Source organism: Echeneis naucrates, chromosome 18, assembly GCF_900963305.1.
Source record: "Echeneis naucrates chromosome 18, fEcheNa1.1, whole genome shotgun sequence".
Lineage (NCBI taxonomy): Eukaryota > Metazoa > Chordata > Actinopteri > Carangiformes > Echeneidae > Echeneis > Echeneis naucrates.
Genome location: NC_042528.1, coordinates 8,839,372 through 8,856,052, shown reverse-complemented (window position 1 = coordinate 8,856,052; position 16,681 = coordinate 8,839,372). Strand labels below are relative to the sequence as shown.

The 16,681-nt window shown below is 40.4% G+C and overlaps 1 protein-coding gene across 2 annotated transcripts; it reads left to right on the top strand.

Annotated features, from left to right (window-relative positions):
* Positions 1-311: 311 nt before the first annotated feature.
* LOC115058899 (transcriptional-regulating factor 1-like) lies at positions 312-16,616 on the top strand. 2 transcript variants are annotated; one of them, XM_029526452.1, is made up of 11 exons: positions 312-510; positions 9,343-10,784; positions 11,419-11,645; positions 12,461-12,663; positions 12,903-13,042; positions 13,284-13,387; positions 13,471-13,531; positions 14,630-14,718; positions 15,340-15,462; positions 15,705-15,805; positions 15,937-16,616. In XM_029526452.1, exons 2-11 carry the CDS (start codon positions 9,371-9,373, stop codon positions 16,460-16,462), a joined length of 2,988 nt encoding a protein of 995 aa, XP_029382312.1. In that variant the 5' UTR covers positions 312-510; positions 9,343-9,370; the 3' UTR covers positions 16,463-16,616. The 2 variants fall into 2 exon arrangements, with proteins under 2 accessions (XP_029382312.1, XP_029382311.1); XM_029526451.1 differs by lacking the exon at positions 312-510 and adding an exon at positions 8,154-8,308.
* The last annotated feature ends 65 nt before the right edge of the window (positions 16,617-16,681 follow it).

Sequence of the window (16,681 nt, the reverse complement as noted above, 5' to 3'; positions counted from 1 at the left end):
GCGTGTACAGTGTCATGTTTAGGGGTGTGTGTTTTTAATATTAGGACATATGTCTGGCCCTTTAAAACATACAGACTAAACGGGGAAAATAAAAGATGAGAGAGTTTAAAAAAACACTCACTCAAACTGAAAGTTTGTATGTGTGTGAGGTTGAAGCCACACACTAGGGTGTTTTTCTCTTGTTTCCAGCATCACTATGACACAGCTTGTCACACACACACACACCTTCAGACACACACACACACACCTTCAGACACACACACACACACCTTCACACACACACACACACACACACGCACACACGCAGTGGCGTTATGACAGGGCGATGAGATGAAAGAATGACAGCGGCCGATCATCTTTGGCGAAACTACATCTCTCTCCCTTTCTTTGTCTCATTCGCCACCTCTCTCCACCCCCTTTATCACACACATGTGTACTCTACAGGCAGACCATACACACATGCATTTCACTGCTACTAACACATCTCTCCCCGTAATGACAAATTAACAGGTAAGAATGCCTTTTTATTCTGGATCCACTTTTTCTGATTGTTTGTTTGTCTAAGCAGGAATCTATGAGGCTGGGCTTTTTCAGAATAAGTAGAAGAGAAAGTTAAACTTAACCCAGAGAGACACCTTTAGCATAACTAGCATACTCACACACTTCTGAAACACACCTATTCCCCCTACGTATTGTTTCTCTGCCATCATTTAACCATAACCCAATGGGGACTTTTTATTGTTGTTACCAATTTAGCCAGTAACATTCACATGGCAACAGTTATTACTTCATTGGTTAAAGGTTTAGATTTGTGTGTTGCTCTGGAAAAATCCATTGGTCTAATGAGTGCATATGAAGGTAGATGAATACAATTACAATTACGTGCACATTGGGCTCAGTTGGTGTACACAGGCTTTTCACATTACCTGCATTCAAATTGAAGAGCCATTTTCATTTGAAAACGTACCTCTGCTGACTACGTATGTACTAAAGTGAACTGCCAAGCTGCAGTAAACTGCTTGCAGAGAAGTAGCTCCAAAATGGGATTTTTAACAATACGACAATTTTGACTTCTGAGAATCAACGTTTTTGAACATTTCAGTCCTAAAGTCCTAAAACAACAAGTTTGACTTCGTTCACTGTGAACATTGTGTAAAGATATAATGGTAAGATAAAGCCAGGCCTCAGTTTACCCTAGACCCAGGTGCAGTTAGACATATGAAGGTTACCGTGTTGCTCGGATATGCTGTTGAAAGGCCCACACATAACACCAAAACCTGAATGGAGGCCGTGTTGGTCAGTCTACAGTGGTGTTTATGCAGCCTGCAGTGCAGTGTACTGTCGTACTTTAGTGTCTCGTTTGACCTGATTTAAGGTGGCAAAACATTAGAGGAGAAGTTTGTGTTGTTGCTCCTTTTGTCATACTTTGATTTAGTGACCTCCTTTGACATCTGCAGACAGAACAGGGCCAACAACTGCTTTTGTGCCTCAGAAAGGAAGTAGAGCACAAGTGTCTGTGCCAACAAAGGCCTGCATTACAGATGTTTGTATTTACCACTGCTGGAGTTTTGCTTCTCACCACAAAAATGAATATCATTGTTTTCTTATTTCAACAGTGCTCATGTTTAAGGGCTTTTGTAATGTCATGGGCTTCCACAATCTTTACCTGAGAGAATACATGAAATGAGGAAACGGAAGAAGATTACAAAATGCACTATCCATTGTTGTATTGTAAAACTGGTACACAATCTTTTCGGCAGAATGAACGCAAATCAAATGAATACGTTAAAACAAACAATTTGAGGCACTGCAGGCATCTTTGACAGCAGTGACTTTTTCATTTTTAATAAAAGTGCTCAAGTTGTATCCAGCAGCACCGAGGCTGCGAGCGAACAGTCCTTCCTGCAGGATTAGACTGAGGTATGAATTTAAATCTTCCTCCCATCGGACGATAAAACTTTACACCACTTTGTTTCCCATGTGTTCTGACAAACACAGCCTCAGATGTCTTGTGACGCATTCGATTTGCTTTAAAGTTGTGGCAAGTTAAACATCCAAGAAACGAGTCGCTGTATGTGTCTCCCTCCTTATATATGGAAACCTGTCGTTCCCTAGCTGCTGCTCTTCTCTTGCTAGCCTCCCTTGCTGGTTTTCAAACAGACATCAGTATAAGCAGTAGAACAATTAGCAAGCTCAGAGTCAGTGCCTTGAAACATTAATGTATTCTTCACTTTATTGCGTGCAACCTAAAGTCACCAATTCCTGAAATACAAACACATAATCTCTAAGCACTCAGCTGCACCCATGAAGATTCAAGTGAACCAAATTGAATTATATCTTTATGTCATCCATAGCGCCATCCTGAATATCTGCACTTCATTCAAATCACTTTGCAATGATTAGTTCAGTGTCACAATCGGTATAAAAATCTCAATTTCATCGGAAAAAACATATTCACCTCTCTTTGACATTATACACAGTACTATTGCGTTGGGGTAGTTATCATTAGACATATTCAAACATCAAAGTCACTGTGGAGAGTGCACTCATATGAAAAGCAACCATCTATAAAAGTAGCATGATACGTTCACATTATATGCATCATTGAAATTTGCAGGAGATGGAATTTGGTTAGATACAAATAAAATGCATTACAAATTGCTGTCCAGTTTTTAGGAAGTGTCAGATGTGCCAAAAAAAAGCTTGATGCCCGTCTGGAGGTTCTTTGTTGATGTCAAATATCAAGAGACACTCAAATGCCCTTGAAGGGGAAACTGATTCTGGTGAAAGGACGGTCCTTTATTGTTCGACTAAAAGCAGAGCTTACAAAAGCGAGAAAAAAAAAAAAGGTTATGAATATTTTTTTATTTTAGAACTTGCAGTCGAACATTGTCACGTTCATTCATTTGATTTATTGAATGCAAAAATTCAATAAAACTTTTTACACGGTGAAAATCAGTTTACTGACAGTTTGGTAGTGTTCCTTACCAGAATAATCAGCGGTAATTCTAATACAGTTATATACTACGTCCCAACTTGTTCATCTGAACGAAAAAATACAAAGTGGCGCATACTGCAAGTCAAATAAAATCCATTTTTAGTGTGAATGATGGGATAGATTCAAGAAATGAAACAACCCCTTTAAGGGAAAAATGAATGCCATTCTTACATTGAAATTATGTTACACTTCTCTTAATTACTGACGGTTGACCCCATGACCTTTGTTGCATTGGATTGTCGGATTCAAAATACGACTGTTTAGTTGTTTGCTAAGAATAATACAATTCAACCTGATTGCTGGAATTTTTTTTCAACCTTTTTTACATCCATGTACAAGGATATCACAGTGATAAAAACAGAATACTGGACTTGCAGTGTGACATGATTTCCGCATTCATGTCCGATCAGATTTAGTTGCAAATAGTCGCAATTTTAACCAGAAAATGGATGGAATCCTGAAAAGTTCTTTGGCAGAAAGAGTCTGAAGCTGGCATTTGTTGCCGTTCATAAATTTGTTGTCACCCTGGATCCAAACTTAAAGGCCCCTCAGGCTCAAATAAAAACTTTAAACAGTTCCACACTATTCACTGTCCAAACAACTTTATGTCTGCTGTATCACACACCATCACTAGTGTGTAATTCCACACATTGTCATAATGGAACCATTTTGTGTTGTTTTTACAAATGAATAAGATGAGGCTGTGTGGTGTGAACTGGAATCACAGAGTTTCAATAAAAAGAAAGCTGAAGCTTTTTTTCGAAGTCTCTTACCCTGTGGGTTCATGTGCAAGCAGCTCCGTCTGAACATTTTGTGGCCTGTGATCTCTCACCTCTTAAAACTTACTGCGACAAATAAAGAATTGTCATTTTCAAGCAGATTTTGTTGTTTCACTAAGAGCATGGCACACACATGACAAAAGACATGCTATTATTTGCAACCTTTTTTTTTTGAGTCAAAATCAAATTTTAATTCACGTGTTGTACAACTTTTCTATAACTCCAACAACTTTTCTATTAACTAAGCATCGTTACCTAGAAGGCACAGTTAGACGCAGTAAACAGAAATATGTTGTGTTGAAATTTTTTGTGAATGCAGTTAGATGAAAAACCCTCTCTGCAGTTTTTATTTAACACTGAGACCGTTACTGTCTGATTGTGTGCTTTCAACACTGTCGTCTTTAAAACATGACAATCCCTGAATATATGGGATGAGTTCCCTTTGAATATTTGGATAAAAAGGAAATGCCTTTTTTTGAAGAATAATCTCTCTTGCCTCTTGTGCATGTGCAGCAGGTTTAAGTATTTTACGTACACCGTAATGTTTTTGTGTAAATTGATATAACTCTCGTACTGTCCATTGCACGTACACCTACAGTGTCAACATTCATACATGATTCATGGTAGCAAGGTTATCGGGAGGGAATGAGTTTATTTGACAAATAGTGTGGCAACAAGCATCTGGTGGCTGTTGTAGAGGCCTGAATTTAGAGAAGAAGACTTACACATACACGATAAGCAATGTACTATGTAAGAGCAGTTTAATTTGTCTCTCATCCATTCAGTTCCTGTCTTCCCGCCAGTCAACGCTTTTTTTTTTTTCTGAGTGACGGAAGACAAATGGAGAGCGAGTTCAATGCAAAACAAAGAAAAAGTTCTGAGAAAAAGTCCAGAATTGCGTTGTCTTTTTCCCCCTCCTCTGCTCCCGCAGCTTTTTTGGTGAATTTGAGAGAAAACTAGAAAAACGTCTCGCCCATACATACTCCCCTGCACTCCCCTTCCATCCTCTCAAGTCCTTTCATTCACATATTTTTCACTCGGCTGTTACCTCTGGGTTTCAAAAACTCACACATGCAAATACATACACACAAGCGACATGTCAGAAAGGCTGCTGTAAGGAGAGTTACAGCAGCCAGAAAGTTTTATCTGCAGGGACCAAAAACTGAGATGGCTCTTGGATAAAAGTTCACGCATTTGGAGGCTGAATGTAAGACCACATTGTTCAAGCGCAGAACCAAACTTTGCCAGACTATATCTGAAAGTTTGTCATCTTTCTTCATTCATAAATGTTGTAACATATGCCGAATGTAATTTAAACATAACTATTGAACATCTTGAAAGGAAACTGTTCCCTCCTGAAATAAGTGACAAAAGTGCAATGAAAAGACACGGGGTTAGGGTTAGCAAAGACATGGCATCAGCGATCTTCCTGAGTCTTACTAATCACAGTAAGATAGATAGATAGATAAATAGTTATATAATAAACGCTCAGATCTTTGACAATGGAGCCCACAGATTGAGAGACCCGCGATTACTTTACTGTAATGTCATCAGTGAATCCAAAAATAACTAACATGATGTAATGTATCAAAAAAAACATTACCAATTATTATCTATGCTAATTTTGAGGTTAACGTGCCACACAGCCTGTTTGGTTACTGCATCATCATCTATTATGTGTGTTAATGCTCACAATTTCAGCTAACAGATGGAGTCACATGATACAAGTGACCTCAGGATTAATGCGCTCACCTGCTCACACACACTCAGCTCTTTTCTCCACTGTCTCAACTATCATGCTATTACGGTATCATAAAGAGCAAGCCAACGGGTGTGCTCCTTGTGAATATTATTGGTAATCTATTACCAAATAAAACCAATTAGTTTTAAAATTGATGGATGAGTCTCAGAATGAAAACCTGTTCTCAGACAAGGAAACAATTTTGCCAAAATAAGTGAGAAGCACACACACCTTACACTCAGACCCAAATGGTGGCAAACTGTCACTCACAAATAGCACGTAAAATTGTTCCATGGGGTCTTTTTTGCTTGTGCATATATATGTATGTAACAGTTTTTTATTTTTATGAATGAGTCTCTCATTTTAAGCTGCAAGACACAATTTGCAGAACTGCTTGGAAAATTGACACGGAATTACCATTCCAAATGTTTCATATGTAATTTCAAGATTTAGCTACAATATTTTCTTCATTTTTTTTTATTTTAGAGTGTGAGTGTGAATGATTGTTGGTCTTGGTCTGTCTCTGTGTGTTGGCCCGGTGATGGACTGGTGACCTGTCCAGGGTGAACCCCACCCTCACACAGTGTGAGCTGGGACTGGCTCCGCCCCCCCCCCCGCGACTTGTAAATGGATAAGCAGTAGATAAACAAACAAAAGAACTGTAATCTTTTATTTCATGCATACCTGTAGATACCTGTATAAAGAGTTTGGTCTAGACCTGCTCTATATGTAAAGTGCCTTGATGTAACTTTGGCGCTATACAAATAAATCTGATTTGATTTGATTTGATTTGAAGGTTGATTTTCTTAGTTACACATTTTAGATTTTATCATATACACTACACACACCTTATAGGTGATATGATAAGAGTCACTATAGTATGTAAGGTGTATATAACAAAGTGTTGTACATTAAAATAATGACTGATTCTTTTGTTGAATTAAGCAGTTTACACTCACATGACCTGGACCACATACTACCTGAGAATACAGACAATAATTTAACAACTAACTTTGTGAATGAGTTGAATTCTTTTACTACTATTTGCACTGCAATGTTGTTGTTGTTTAACACCAAATCAGTTTTATTTGGGCTTTTATTGAGTTTATTTTACTCTTAACTGTGAAACTGTAAAAACCGAAAATGGTGATGTTGGTTACTGCCACAGAAGATGTGTTGACTTAAATTCAGCAACACAAATGTTATTATTATCCCTGTGTTGTCTGTATTAAATTGGCTGTGGATGTGTTTGTGAATGTGTGTGTGAGTGTGTTTGGCAGAGGTCATAGTCATGTTTGTGGTTGCATTTGCATGTGAGAGTAGGTGTTTTAAGGTTATATGAAATGACAAAGGTGAGAAACAGAAATTTAGCATGTTTAAAGTGTACAGTGTGCGTGTGTGTGTGTGTGTGTGTGTGTGTGTGTGTGTGTGTGTGTGTGTGTGTGTGTGTGTGTGTGTGTGTGGTGGGTGAGTGGGTGGGGCCGCTGGGTTTTTAGAGGGTTCCCTGAACCTCATCGTTTGTTACCGTCTTCCTTCCTGTTTCGTTCTTTCTCACTTCCTGTCAGCTGACTCAGCCGGAGACTCTTGATCTGGTAAACATCCACGCTCCCGCCTCTGCACACGCACTCCCGCACACACACACACACTAATGTGGACACACAAAGACATATAAGCATTGATGCTTACCGAGCCACTGATGTACAGACACACTGAATACTGAAAGCTCGAAGCTAATTACATATTAATCATTCAGCTTGGAGTAAAATTACTTAACTACATCCGTTAACTACAACTAAACTACAACATTATGCACATAAGATATGATAAATATCTATGTTATTAAGATTAAAATTCCCATTTTATACACAACCCTAAGTGTGTTTATAACTCAACCTCAGCATTAGTGTCTGAAGGAAGATATAATCTATTGAAACAAACAAAACAAAAAATGGAAAAATAGTACCAAAATGGACACCAGAAAAAAATCTCACATGCCAAAAAGGAGACTTTGTTTGAAATGACACAAAGATTAAAGAGTGCAGAGAGATAAAAGGCAAACAAAAGGGTGAAGATCAAAGACAGGACAAGAGAAAACAAAGCTGGGTGCTCAGCGAGAAACAGAGAGAAAGACGTGCGATAAGGACAGGCAGAGATGGAAAGAGAACGATAGATGGAGGAGGGGGGTAGAGAGATAAAGATAGCTGAAAGGAGGGAGATCCGTCAGCATTTGTTTCCTCAGGATGTGGTTACCACGACGACGAAAAGGCAAAGAGGCAACATCACTATCCGCCGGTCCCTTCTGACACCTGCAAGTGTGTCTGTGAGTGTGAAAGTCAGAGCATGTGTCTGTTCATATATGAATGTGTTTCAGCAAGCAGCTAAGCGAGTAAATGGGTGATGTGTGTGTGTGTGAAAGGCTACTGTATATCAGTGATTGTGTTGGTCCGTTTTACTTAATATATGTCACAGACAGGGTCTATGTGGGCGTGTGCGTGTGCGTGTGTGTCGGTGTGTGTTCACACGTGTGTATGAGTGTCAAAGGATGTAGAGCAGAGAGAGGGCGAGAGACAGAGAGAGGGAGGGAGAAAGACATAGGAAGGAGTTAGTGATAGGTTGAAAATCTTGGGGGCGAAATGTTTAAGACTCAACACTTGAAACAGTGAAGGATAAAGAAAGAGCAAAAAAAAGTCAGAGAGAATGATGAAGAAAATCAGAAGAACAACCAAAAGGCGAAAACATGAACAACAGGGGACGAACATATGTGAAAAGGAAATTAAGCACCAAAGACTGGTAAAGACAAAACCTCAAAACATATACAGTGTATCTGTCTTCATCTCATCTTCCTTCGTTCTTTCTCTTTCTGACTCACTCAATGTCCTATTGAGAACAGAATGTGGTTTCAAGAAAGAGACAGCGAAGAAGCAACGAAGATTTATTGCAACACAGTAAAATGTGTTACAACAAGTTGTGTTTTTGTTAAAACAATGTTTTTTAAATATGCTATTGTCAATTAGAGTAAAACCTGTTTAATGTCGCACTGTGTTATCAAGTTTGAGAAATATTCTCGTGTCTCGGCTTCTCCCGCAGCGTCAGCTTTGCACAAGGGTTCATATATTTTCAACTGAACTCTCCGTATGCATTTTAAATGCATCTGTTAATGTTTCTTTTTGTCTGTTTTTGAAGGCAGGAAAGGGTTAGGATATTGGCCTTTGGCTGAGTTAGCAGACATGCTAAAAACAAATATGTTTCCTATAAACATAAAATTGGTGCCAACTCTATAAACCTGTTGCCTGCAAAATAAATTGTTAATTGGTTTGTTGTACAAAACGAAAAATGATTTATAGGATTTAGGAAATGTGACTTTTGTCTACTCTTGTTACTTGAAACACACAGTCACACAGTATTTCTCCCACTAAATAGCACCGTACCCCTCACGACTCAGAAACACCTTGGTCATAGTAAATAGTAACACCTTGGTCAATGATGAGAAAGTGGTATTATGGTCACTTGTATTCATGCGTATAAAGCTTACATGTAGGCGTTGGACAAAAAATATGTGATAATACTCACACACTCACACTCAGCAGTCTGCAAAGATACTGCATAATAATGTTATAAAGTAAATAACATAAATAACGTTCTAATTCAGAAATTAGAAAGCCTTTAATGGCTGTGATATTAGTAACTCCAGCATCAAGATGAGCTGACTTTTGGAGCATTGCTGGTACCTGCTCCTGCTGAGAAGGTAGAGTTTAAACAGCGACACTAGTGTTGTGACATGGTTTTAGCTTTCTAATTGTTGCTTTCTTTTTTGTTCCCTGTAGGCTGTCTAGCCAAATCCAGGAAACATTCATGGATGACCATTCATCTCCCCAACCGTTCCCTAACCTCCAGCCCCATCGCCACCGCTCGGCCTTTCACCTCAGCATGCCCACCTGTCAGAGCCCAGACGCGTCGTACCCACCAGTCTTGGACTCCCTGGAGCAGTATGGAACCAGAGGGGAACAATCTATTTTGACTTTTCCAACGTCAAGTACTTCTTCTCGGGGTAGAAGGGGGAGCAGTGGGGGTAACAAAGACTTCCACAACACATGTGCTAACACTTTGGATGGCAATGCTAACTTAGGAGACCATCTTGATGCAGATAGCAGGTTAGCAAGCTATTTTACTGACCCCTGGTATGTTGGTGACAAAAAAGACGATGTTTGGGAAGACGGCGAGCATTGCCAAACCATTGCAGAGGATTTTATTAGTAAAGCTGATTGCTACAGTAACGAAAATGATGTTTTTTACCCAATGAATTGTGGAACTGAAGATGGACATAGACGTAGGCTCAGAACAAATTATAATAGTTATGCCCAGGTTAGCTGTGAAGCTAAAAGTCAACCAGTTTACAACAGGGAAGCTGATGTTAGCCGCTTTACGAAACAAACCTCTTCCCACAGCAGATGTGCAGCAGGAAGCTTCAGTGACAGCAGCGTCGATTATTGTAGGACAGACTCACGAGTGAGCGACAGTTATCTGGGAAGGGAGGAAGACTACGGGTCCAGTTGTGGCTCAGGTGAAGACCACCTTCCTGCAGCAGAGGTTGATGGACCCTGGCTCAGCGTCTCCCCCTCAGGTCAGACTGGAGAGGGGAGGTGGAGAGGAGCAGAAGACACCGTTAGTGTGGCCCCGGGGTGCCAGCCACTGAGGTCACCTACCACCATCAACAGTGGGACATACACTCAGAAACTAGATTCCTTTTCTGAGGCTTTCCTCTCTCAGCGAAAGAGGACATTTCCCATGATTTCTGGTGGGGAATCCTCTGCACAGATGTGGGACTTTGGAGGAGGGAGAGTTGAAAACTCTGGATCGGTGAAATCAAGGCACAGCTGTGCTTTTGATTCAGAGTCCTACCTGCCTTCCTCCTCTTCCTCTTCATCAGCTCACCCCTCTCTTCCGTCCTTCCCCTCTCCTCCCACGTCGTCTCACTTCATGTCTTCAGTTCTTAGTCCTCCTCCCACACCTCTACCTCCTCCTTCTCACTCGCCTTCTAAAATGGACTCTCCCAAAGCAACTGGAGGAACTGGACACTCAGTTTCCCAGGAAGGCGAGCCGCTTGGTGCACTCCAGTTTTTCACTTCCAGACTTCAATCACTCCCATCTGCGATGCTATGGAAGTTTTCAGTGCTGCCACACAGCTTTCCACACTCGTTGGGTGACCCCAGCAGTAACGAGGGCACCCTAACATCTTCCCATGGTGCTGACTATGGCAACATCAACGGTAAGGCATTGTGTGTGCATTTTTGTGAGTGAGACCGTGCTAGGATAACCCTAAACCAAGAGGAAGAATATAACACGAATAAATGTTTTCTGAGAAAGACGTTAAAAGGAATAAGAGAACTTAGATATGAATATATTTTTGATAAAGTGTGGCCCCATCAGCACCACCATCCCCTTACAAAAAAAGACACAGGTTAATTGCCACATGTAAATTTATGGGACATGTGGGTTCTCAGTGGTGATCTTATGAAATTTTCCTTTTCCAAATGATGTTTTCGCTTTTCACACTTTCACTTTTACATTTGTAACAGATGTCTTTTGTAGGTTTCTATTTCACACCCCCAAAAAATGAAATGTTCACATGGGACAACTGACATCCATGATGTCAGAACTATGGTGTGTTTCAGTTTTCACAATGATTATTCCTTCTAAATTCCTTTAGAAGGAATAAACACACATCCGTACACAGAGATCAGTGATTCTGTTTCTGACTTGTTTTGTCTGGCTGTATTCTGCACACCAAATACTCTGTACCAGTATTGAGACAATAATATCACCTTGCATAATTTTCAACAGTGGTTTTCCTCTGCATTCCCTTTGTAGTTTTCATTTTTCACATCTTATTTTTGACTCAGCCCCACATGATGTCCATCAGTCTCCTGAGCTGTCATTACTCACCTTTCCATCCCATCATTCATCCCGCCAACCACCACCCAGACCTCTGTGTCCAGTGAAAAGTCCACCTCTCCATCCCTCCCTCCATCTTTCCTCTTCTCCATCCCACTCTTCAGCAGAAAAGATGGCTGCTTACTCTAGGAGCCATAAAGTAATGAATGAACCAGCAACTGTGAACCAGTTACAGGTACACTGTTAAAATCCTCAGAAAAACCTACTGAGCACATTTAAACTGTTACAGAAGTCGTACTTGTGCATACTCACTTGCAAAAAGTGAAACAAGAAATCTGTAACAGTTTCTTGTAAAAGCTGTGTTGAGCTTGTAAAATTATAACTACTTTGTTGTAACCTCACCTTTAATAGACATGTATACACTGCACTGCTGTGGCTGCCTCAGAATTTCTCGTCTAGCAAAATAAATAAATAAATAAATAAAATTGTTGCAAATCAAATTAAATAAACATGAAAGATACGCTTTGTGTTTAGCGCTAATAAGTGCTAATAAGTAGATATTGGTACAGAAAAACATCATCAAATATTTTTGTCTTATACCTTCAGTATACCTGCTAAACACTCCATTATCATGAGCTGTTGTTAGCATTTAGCTCAAACTGTAGGCCCATAGAGCTGCTCTATCACTGACTACTGTTTATTGGGCCAGGGTGAATCATTCTGTTTACTTTTTCAACCTTTCATTTTAAAAAGAAAGCTACTGAATATCTCAGCCCAAATCAAGAGCAAAATATAATTTAGAGCTATACCACACTAACAACCGCTGTTTGCTAAGTCACATTGTGAGAGAGGGGTCTGCCATGTATGTACCCAGGAGCCTGGAAGGGAAGGTGGGAAACTTTCCACAGCTTGGGATGGCCTAGTGGGCGGTTGGATGTATGTTGTATATATATGTAATATGTTACTGACCGATGTCTGTACTTTTTGCACAAGAGTGGATCAAACAGGGACAGGGCTAACACAATATGGTCTGTCCTTGGACTCCCACAGCCAGAAGCCTCCCCAGTCTACACCGGAACTCCGTTTTCCAGTGTCCTTCACTCCAGCAGGGTTCAGAAAAGGGACCATTACATTCCCCGACCCCTTCTCAACCCGGTCCGCAAGGGGACAGGGCTGTACTCCTCCCTGTCACCTCTCAATCACAGAGAGGATGGAACATGCAGGGCAGAGGAAGAGGACGGTGGTGTGTTACAGTAAGTGACTACCAGTACCAGGAAGAGTTTAGAAAAAACAAAACAAAACACCAGGCTGCTGTTTGTCAGTCTTCTCTGGAGGAAGGTGACAGCACTACAACAAAACTAAACCTGAATGATATGCTTTTACTGGGTTAGTGCTGGCCGAAGAACTCTATTGAATAAAATTAGATAAGAAATTTCACGAAAACCTCTATATACAAAATTACTGAAATGCTGCTTTCTTTTCCTCTCTCCAGGCATGTCAATGTAGGTCCTGATTTCCAGGCAGAGCTTCCTTCGTGCTTCATTGATGGCAAAGAGTCAGCTGTCCCCAGGGAAGAGTTACTCTGGAAACCTTTGGAGGAGCTGGATCAAAGTGCTAACTTACAACACAAAGGCAAACCATTTATCCAGATCTCATGCAGATACAAACAAATGTAGATAAATTCAAATTTTTTCAACATCACAATGGAGAAAACTTCCCGAGCTAGACTTCAGAGAGAATTCAGAGAGAAAATTAGATCTAAAAATAATTTACCATGCCCCATTGTGATTTATTATTATGAGCTCAATTACCTGGCATGGCATTGGTTAATGCCACTATTTCTAATGTGAGTCGTCTGTCTGTGTTTGTGCAGTGGAGAAGCTGTTGTCCATGTGTAGTTCGAGCTGTCTGCCAGGAGGAGGCAGTAATACGGAGCTGGCTCTGCACTGTCTTCACTACTGCCAGGGGAACACAATGGTAAAGCAGCATGATGAATATCATGAAAATTGTATACTTTAGCATTTCTTGCCTCACCTCCTCCATCCCTCTCTCCCACGCAGGCCACTCTGGAGATTCTGCTGTTTTCAAAGCCTTCACCAACAGGAGATTATCACTACTCTGGTAACCTTTAACCTTTGACCTCACTTTAGCTGTTGGCTAAACTTTGACTTTTGAAAGAAAACTCCTAAATGACAACCTGATTTCAAATAACTCTTCTTTGGCTTGGGGGATTTTCAAATTTATTTCTTTCGCCTTGTCAAATAATTTGACTTATTTCCTGCTGAAATTGTATAAAGTCTCATTTGTCCAGATTCCTATAGTATAATAAAAATATTCTAGTTTGCACACTTAGCATTTAATGTAATTCCCAGTTTGAAGGCTGGTTATTAGTGTTTAAGTCAAATATTTAAAGTTTCATATTTCCTCACTCTATCTTGACACCTCTAGCTGAAATTTGAGCAGCACAAAAATATTAAGTGAAGTAAAGTAATGTGTTGCAGTGAACAGTGTTTAATGTTTCCTTAACAGTCAGTTGTATGCACCTGAATCAGCGAAAAAGAAACCATTCCCGTGGTAGTATAATAGTTGCCTTTGTAATAGCCTGCACCTCCTGCCACTTTAATCACATGACTCTCTCTCTCTCGCTCTCTCTCTTTTGTCTCTTTGGCAAATTTAATACCACCAAGATCCATGTTAAGTACAGAGTAGTTATTGTTCTCCACAGTAGTTCCCACTCAGGTGACTGCATCCTTGTATTCAGGGGGAATGGTATAAATTTTGATCCATCTCAGAGCAGCTTAACAACATTTATATGTCTAAAAATCCTGGCATGTCCTGGGACTCCCCTCCATCTGTTGACCCTGTGAGTTCAGATCTCTGCACTAAATAACACACAATCCGCCTGCTTGTTTGAAGCTTCCTGAGTGAGGAATCACAATGCGTGTGTGCCTTCACACATGTTTATCAAAACGATCAACTTCACACGTTAACAAAGCAGACAGTCAGGACAATCCACATCACAAAGCTGTCAGTCATAATCAGCTCTTTCTTTCACCTTCACAAAGTGATTTCAGGACTTTGCACATTTCACAACAATGGTTTACATTAAACTCTACAATATTTGGCCTCCCAGTAAGCTATGCATTACAGGGTAACCTTTTGGTGTTTGTTTCCATTATTTTTCATGCTTTCTCTTCCCTTTCTCTCCTCTCTCTGTAGGTAGTGATATTTGGACAGCCACTGAAAAGAGTCTTTTCAGCACAGCTCTGGGGATTTACGGAAAAGACTTTTCCCTGATACAGAAAATGGTATAATTATAATTTGGAAATTGGTTGTCCGATATATTTATGTATATTGGATTTAGACTGATGTCAGTTTTTAAAAATTGAAGAATAGGTTCAGTTTTAACAACAGTGCTAAACCTCAGTGTGCACAGTGGTCCTCTCCCTGCCTACACCAGTTCAGTTTTTGGTGACTTTCTGTGCACTTCGTTGTGAGACATTATTTTTGCATTTGATACAATAAAGTCTGATATCTAGCTCCCATCAGCCTGACCATTTACAACAGTTAAGTGTTTCTTTTGACTCATGAGCTCAGTTTTGAGTCACCTGGAAGCAGCATGTCTGCCATCTGTAGTCTATAATTTGAGTGGCTGCAGTGTTAAAGTGCAGTAAAGGTCTCAGAAATGTACCACACCAAGACTGAAGGCATGTTTCTGCTGGTTCACAAAAGGAACATCTGAGAACCCCTGGACCCAATAAGCACCTGTAAAGATGTCATTTTACAGTGTGTTAGTACATCTGAACATATCAGCTTAATCATGTTTTCTGTGTGTGTGTGTTCACATGATATTTGGAAAAAGTTAGACTTTCAGGCTGCCAAGAACTCAGTATGTGTTGCTCACACGTGTTTGTGCATGCATTTTGCAGGTAAGCACTAAGACAGTGAGCCAGTGTGTTGAATTTTATTACCTGAGCAAGAAGCTCCAGGACAAGAAGAAGAAACAGAAGGAGGAAGAGTACAGAGATGGAGAACTGGAGCAACAAAAAAGTGTAAGAAACAGTTGAAGTATTGATTTAGCTCTTATCCTCCCTTTGGGTGTCTGTAATTTCCTGTAGCTACTGTCTTCTGATGGATTGTCTATACCCATGACACACTGTGGGTCTGTAGCATCATGCTTTCTGATCACTAAATACTGGTGTATTGAGTTAAATTGTTATGTTGTCTGGAATGCAGCTCATCAAATCATCACAGAACGGTGGCTTACAATTGGTCTTTTTTTTTTTTTCATTAGACAACGCCTGTCTGCCAGCCAATGGAAAAGCAGTATGGACTGGCGGAGGCGGTTCCTCTGCCCTCATTAGCCAGCTTCTTCCCCTGCAAGCTCTGTGGCAAGTGAGTAGGATCAGTTATACAGGAAGGAACAACTTTATCTGTGTTTGGCTTTGGGGCGAGCCAACAGATGGTTTTGATTTTTTTAGGCTCCTTTTCATTCCTGCCTGTCTCTTTCCTTTTTTTCTCTTCAGAATGTTCTATAAAATCAAGTCTCGTAACGCTCACATGAAAATCCACCGCCAGCCTCAGGAGGATTGGGCAGACAGACGGCTTCAGCACCATCTCCTCACCCAGCGTCTGGCCCTCAGTCATTCCACTAACCTCCTGCCCACCTCAGGCACTAATGTGCTCCCACCCCAGACTCCAGCTCTGACCTTTCCTTGCGCTGGCCTTGCTGGAACACCAGGCAGCAATTGCACTGTAGACAATGTCCTCAGCTCAGTAACCAATAGCAACACCATCGCACCCAGCAACGCCAGTGTCCGGGTTCCCAGCAATGCCCTGACATATGGCAACACTGCTGCTTCAAACTCTCATGTAATCCCAAACACTGATACTAGTGACTCAAATCAGAGACAGCCCACCAGCATCATACCATTCCACCAGTCATGGGGCTCATTTGGACCTGGCTCCAACCCTGCTGCCTTCTACTGCAACACAGAAGGGAAAGGTGATACCAGGACAGTTGGGGGAAAAGATCCAACCAATTGGCAGTAGTGCAAAAGTGTTAATATCGTTACAATCAGTGTGGTCTGAGATTTCAAAGCTGCATTCAAACTCTTTTTTCATTCAAGCATTTTTTTTTAAGTTTAACATTTTTATATGATTTCTGCGTGTAACATATTTATGTTTCTTATGCATTTGAAATGTGAATAAAAATGTAAACCATATGTTTGTTTTTGAGTTTAATAAAAATCACAAAACTTGTACAGATCA

Bases quoted from the DNA above. Each gene is read 5' to 3' on its own strand.
- LOC115058899 (XM_029526451.1), top strand. From the start codon at position 8,256: ATGAACAACAGGGGACGAACATATGTGAAAAGGAAATTAAGCACCAAA. The intron at 11,646-12,460 runs GTACACTGTTAA...GGACTCCCACAG, and splicing joins CAACTGTGAACCAGTTACAG to CCAGAAGCCTCCCCAGTCTA. The intron at 13,043-13,283 runs GCAAACCATTTA...GTGTTTGTGCAG, and splicing joins TGCTAACTTACAACACAAAG to TGGAGAAGCTGTTGTCCATG.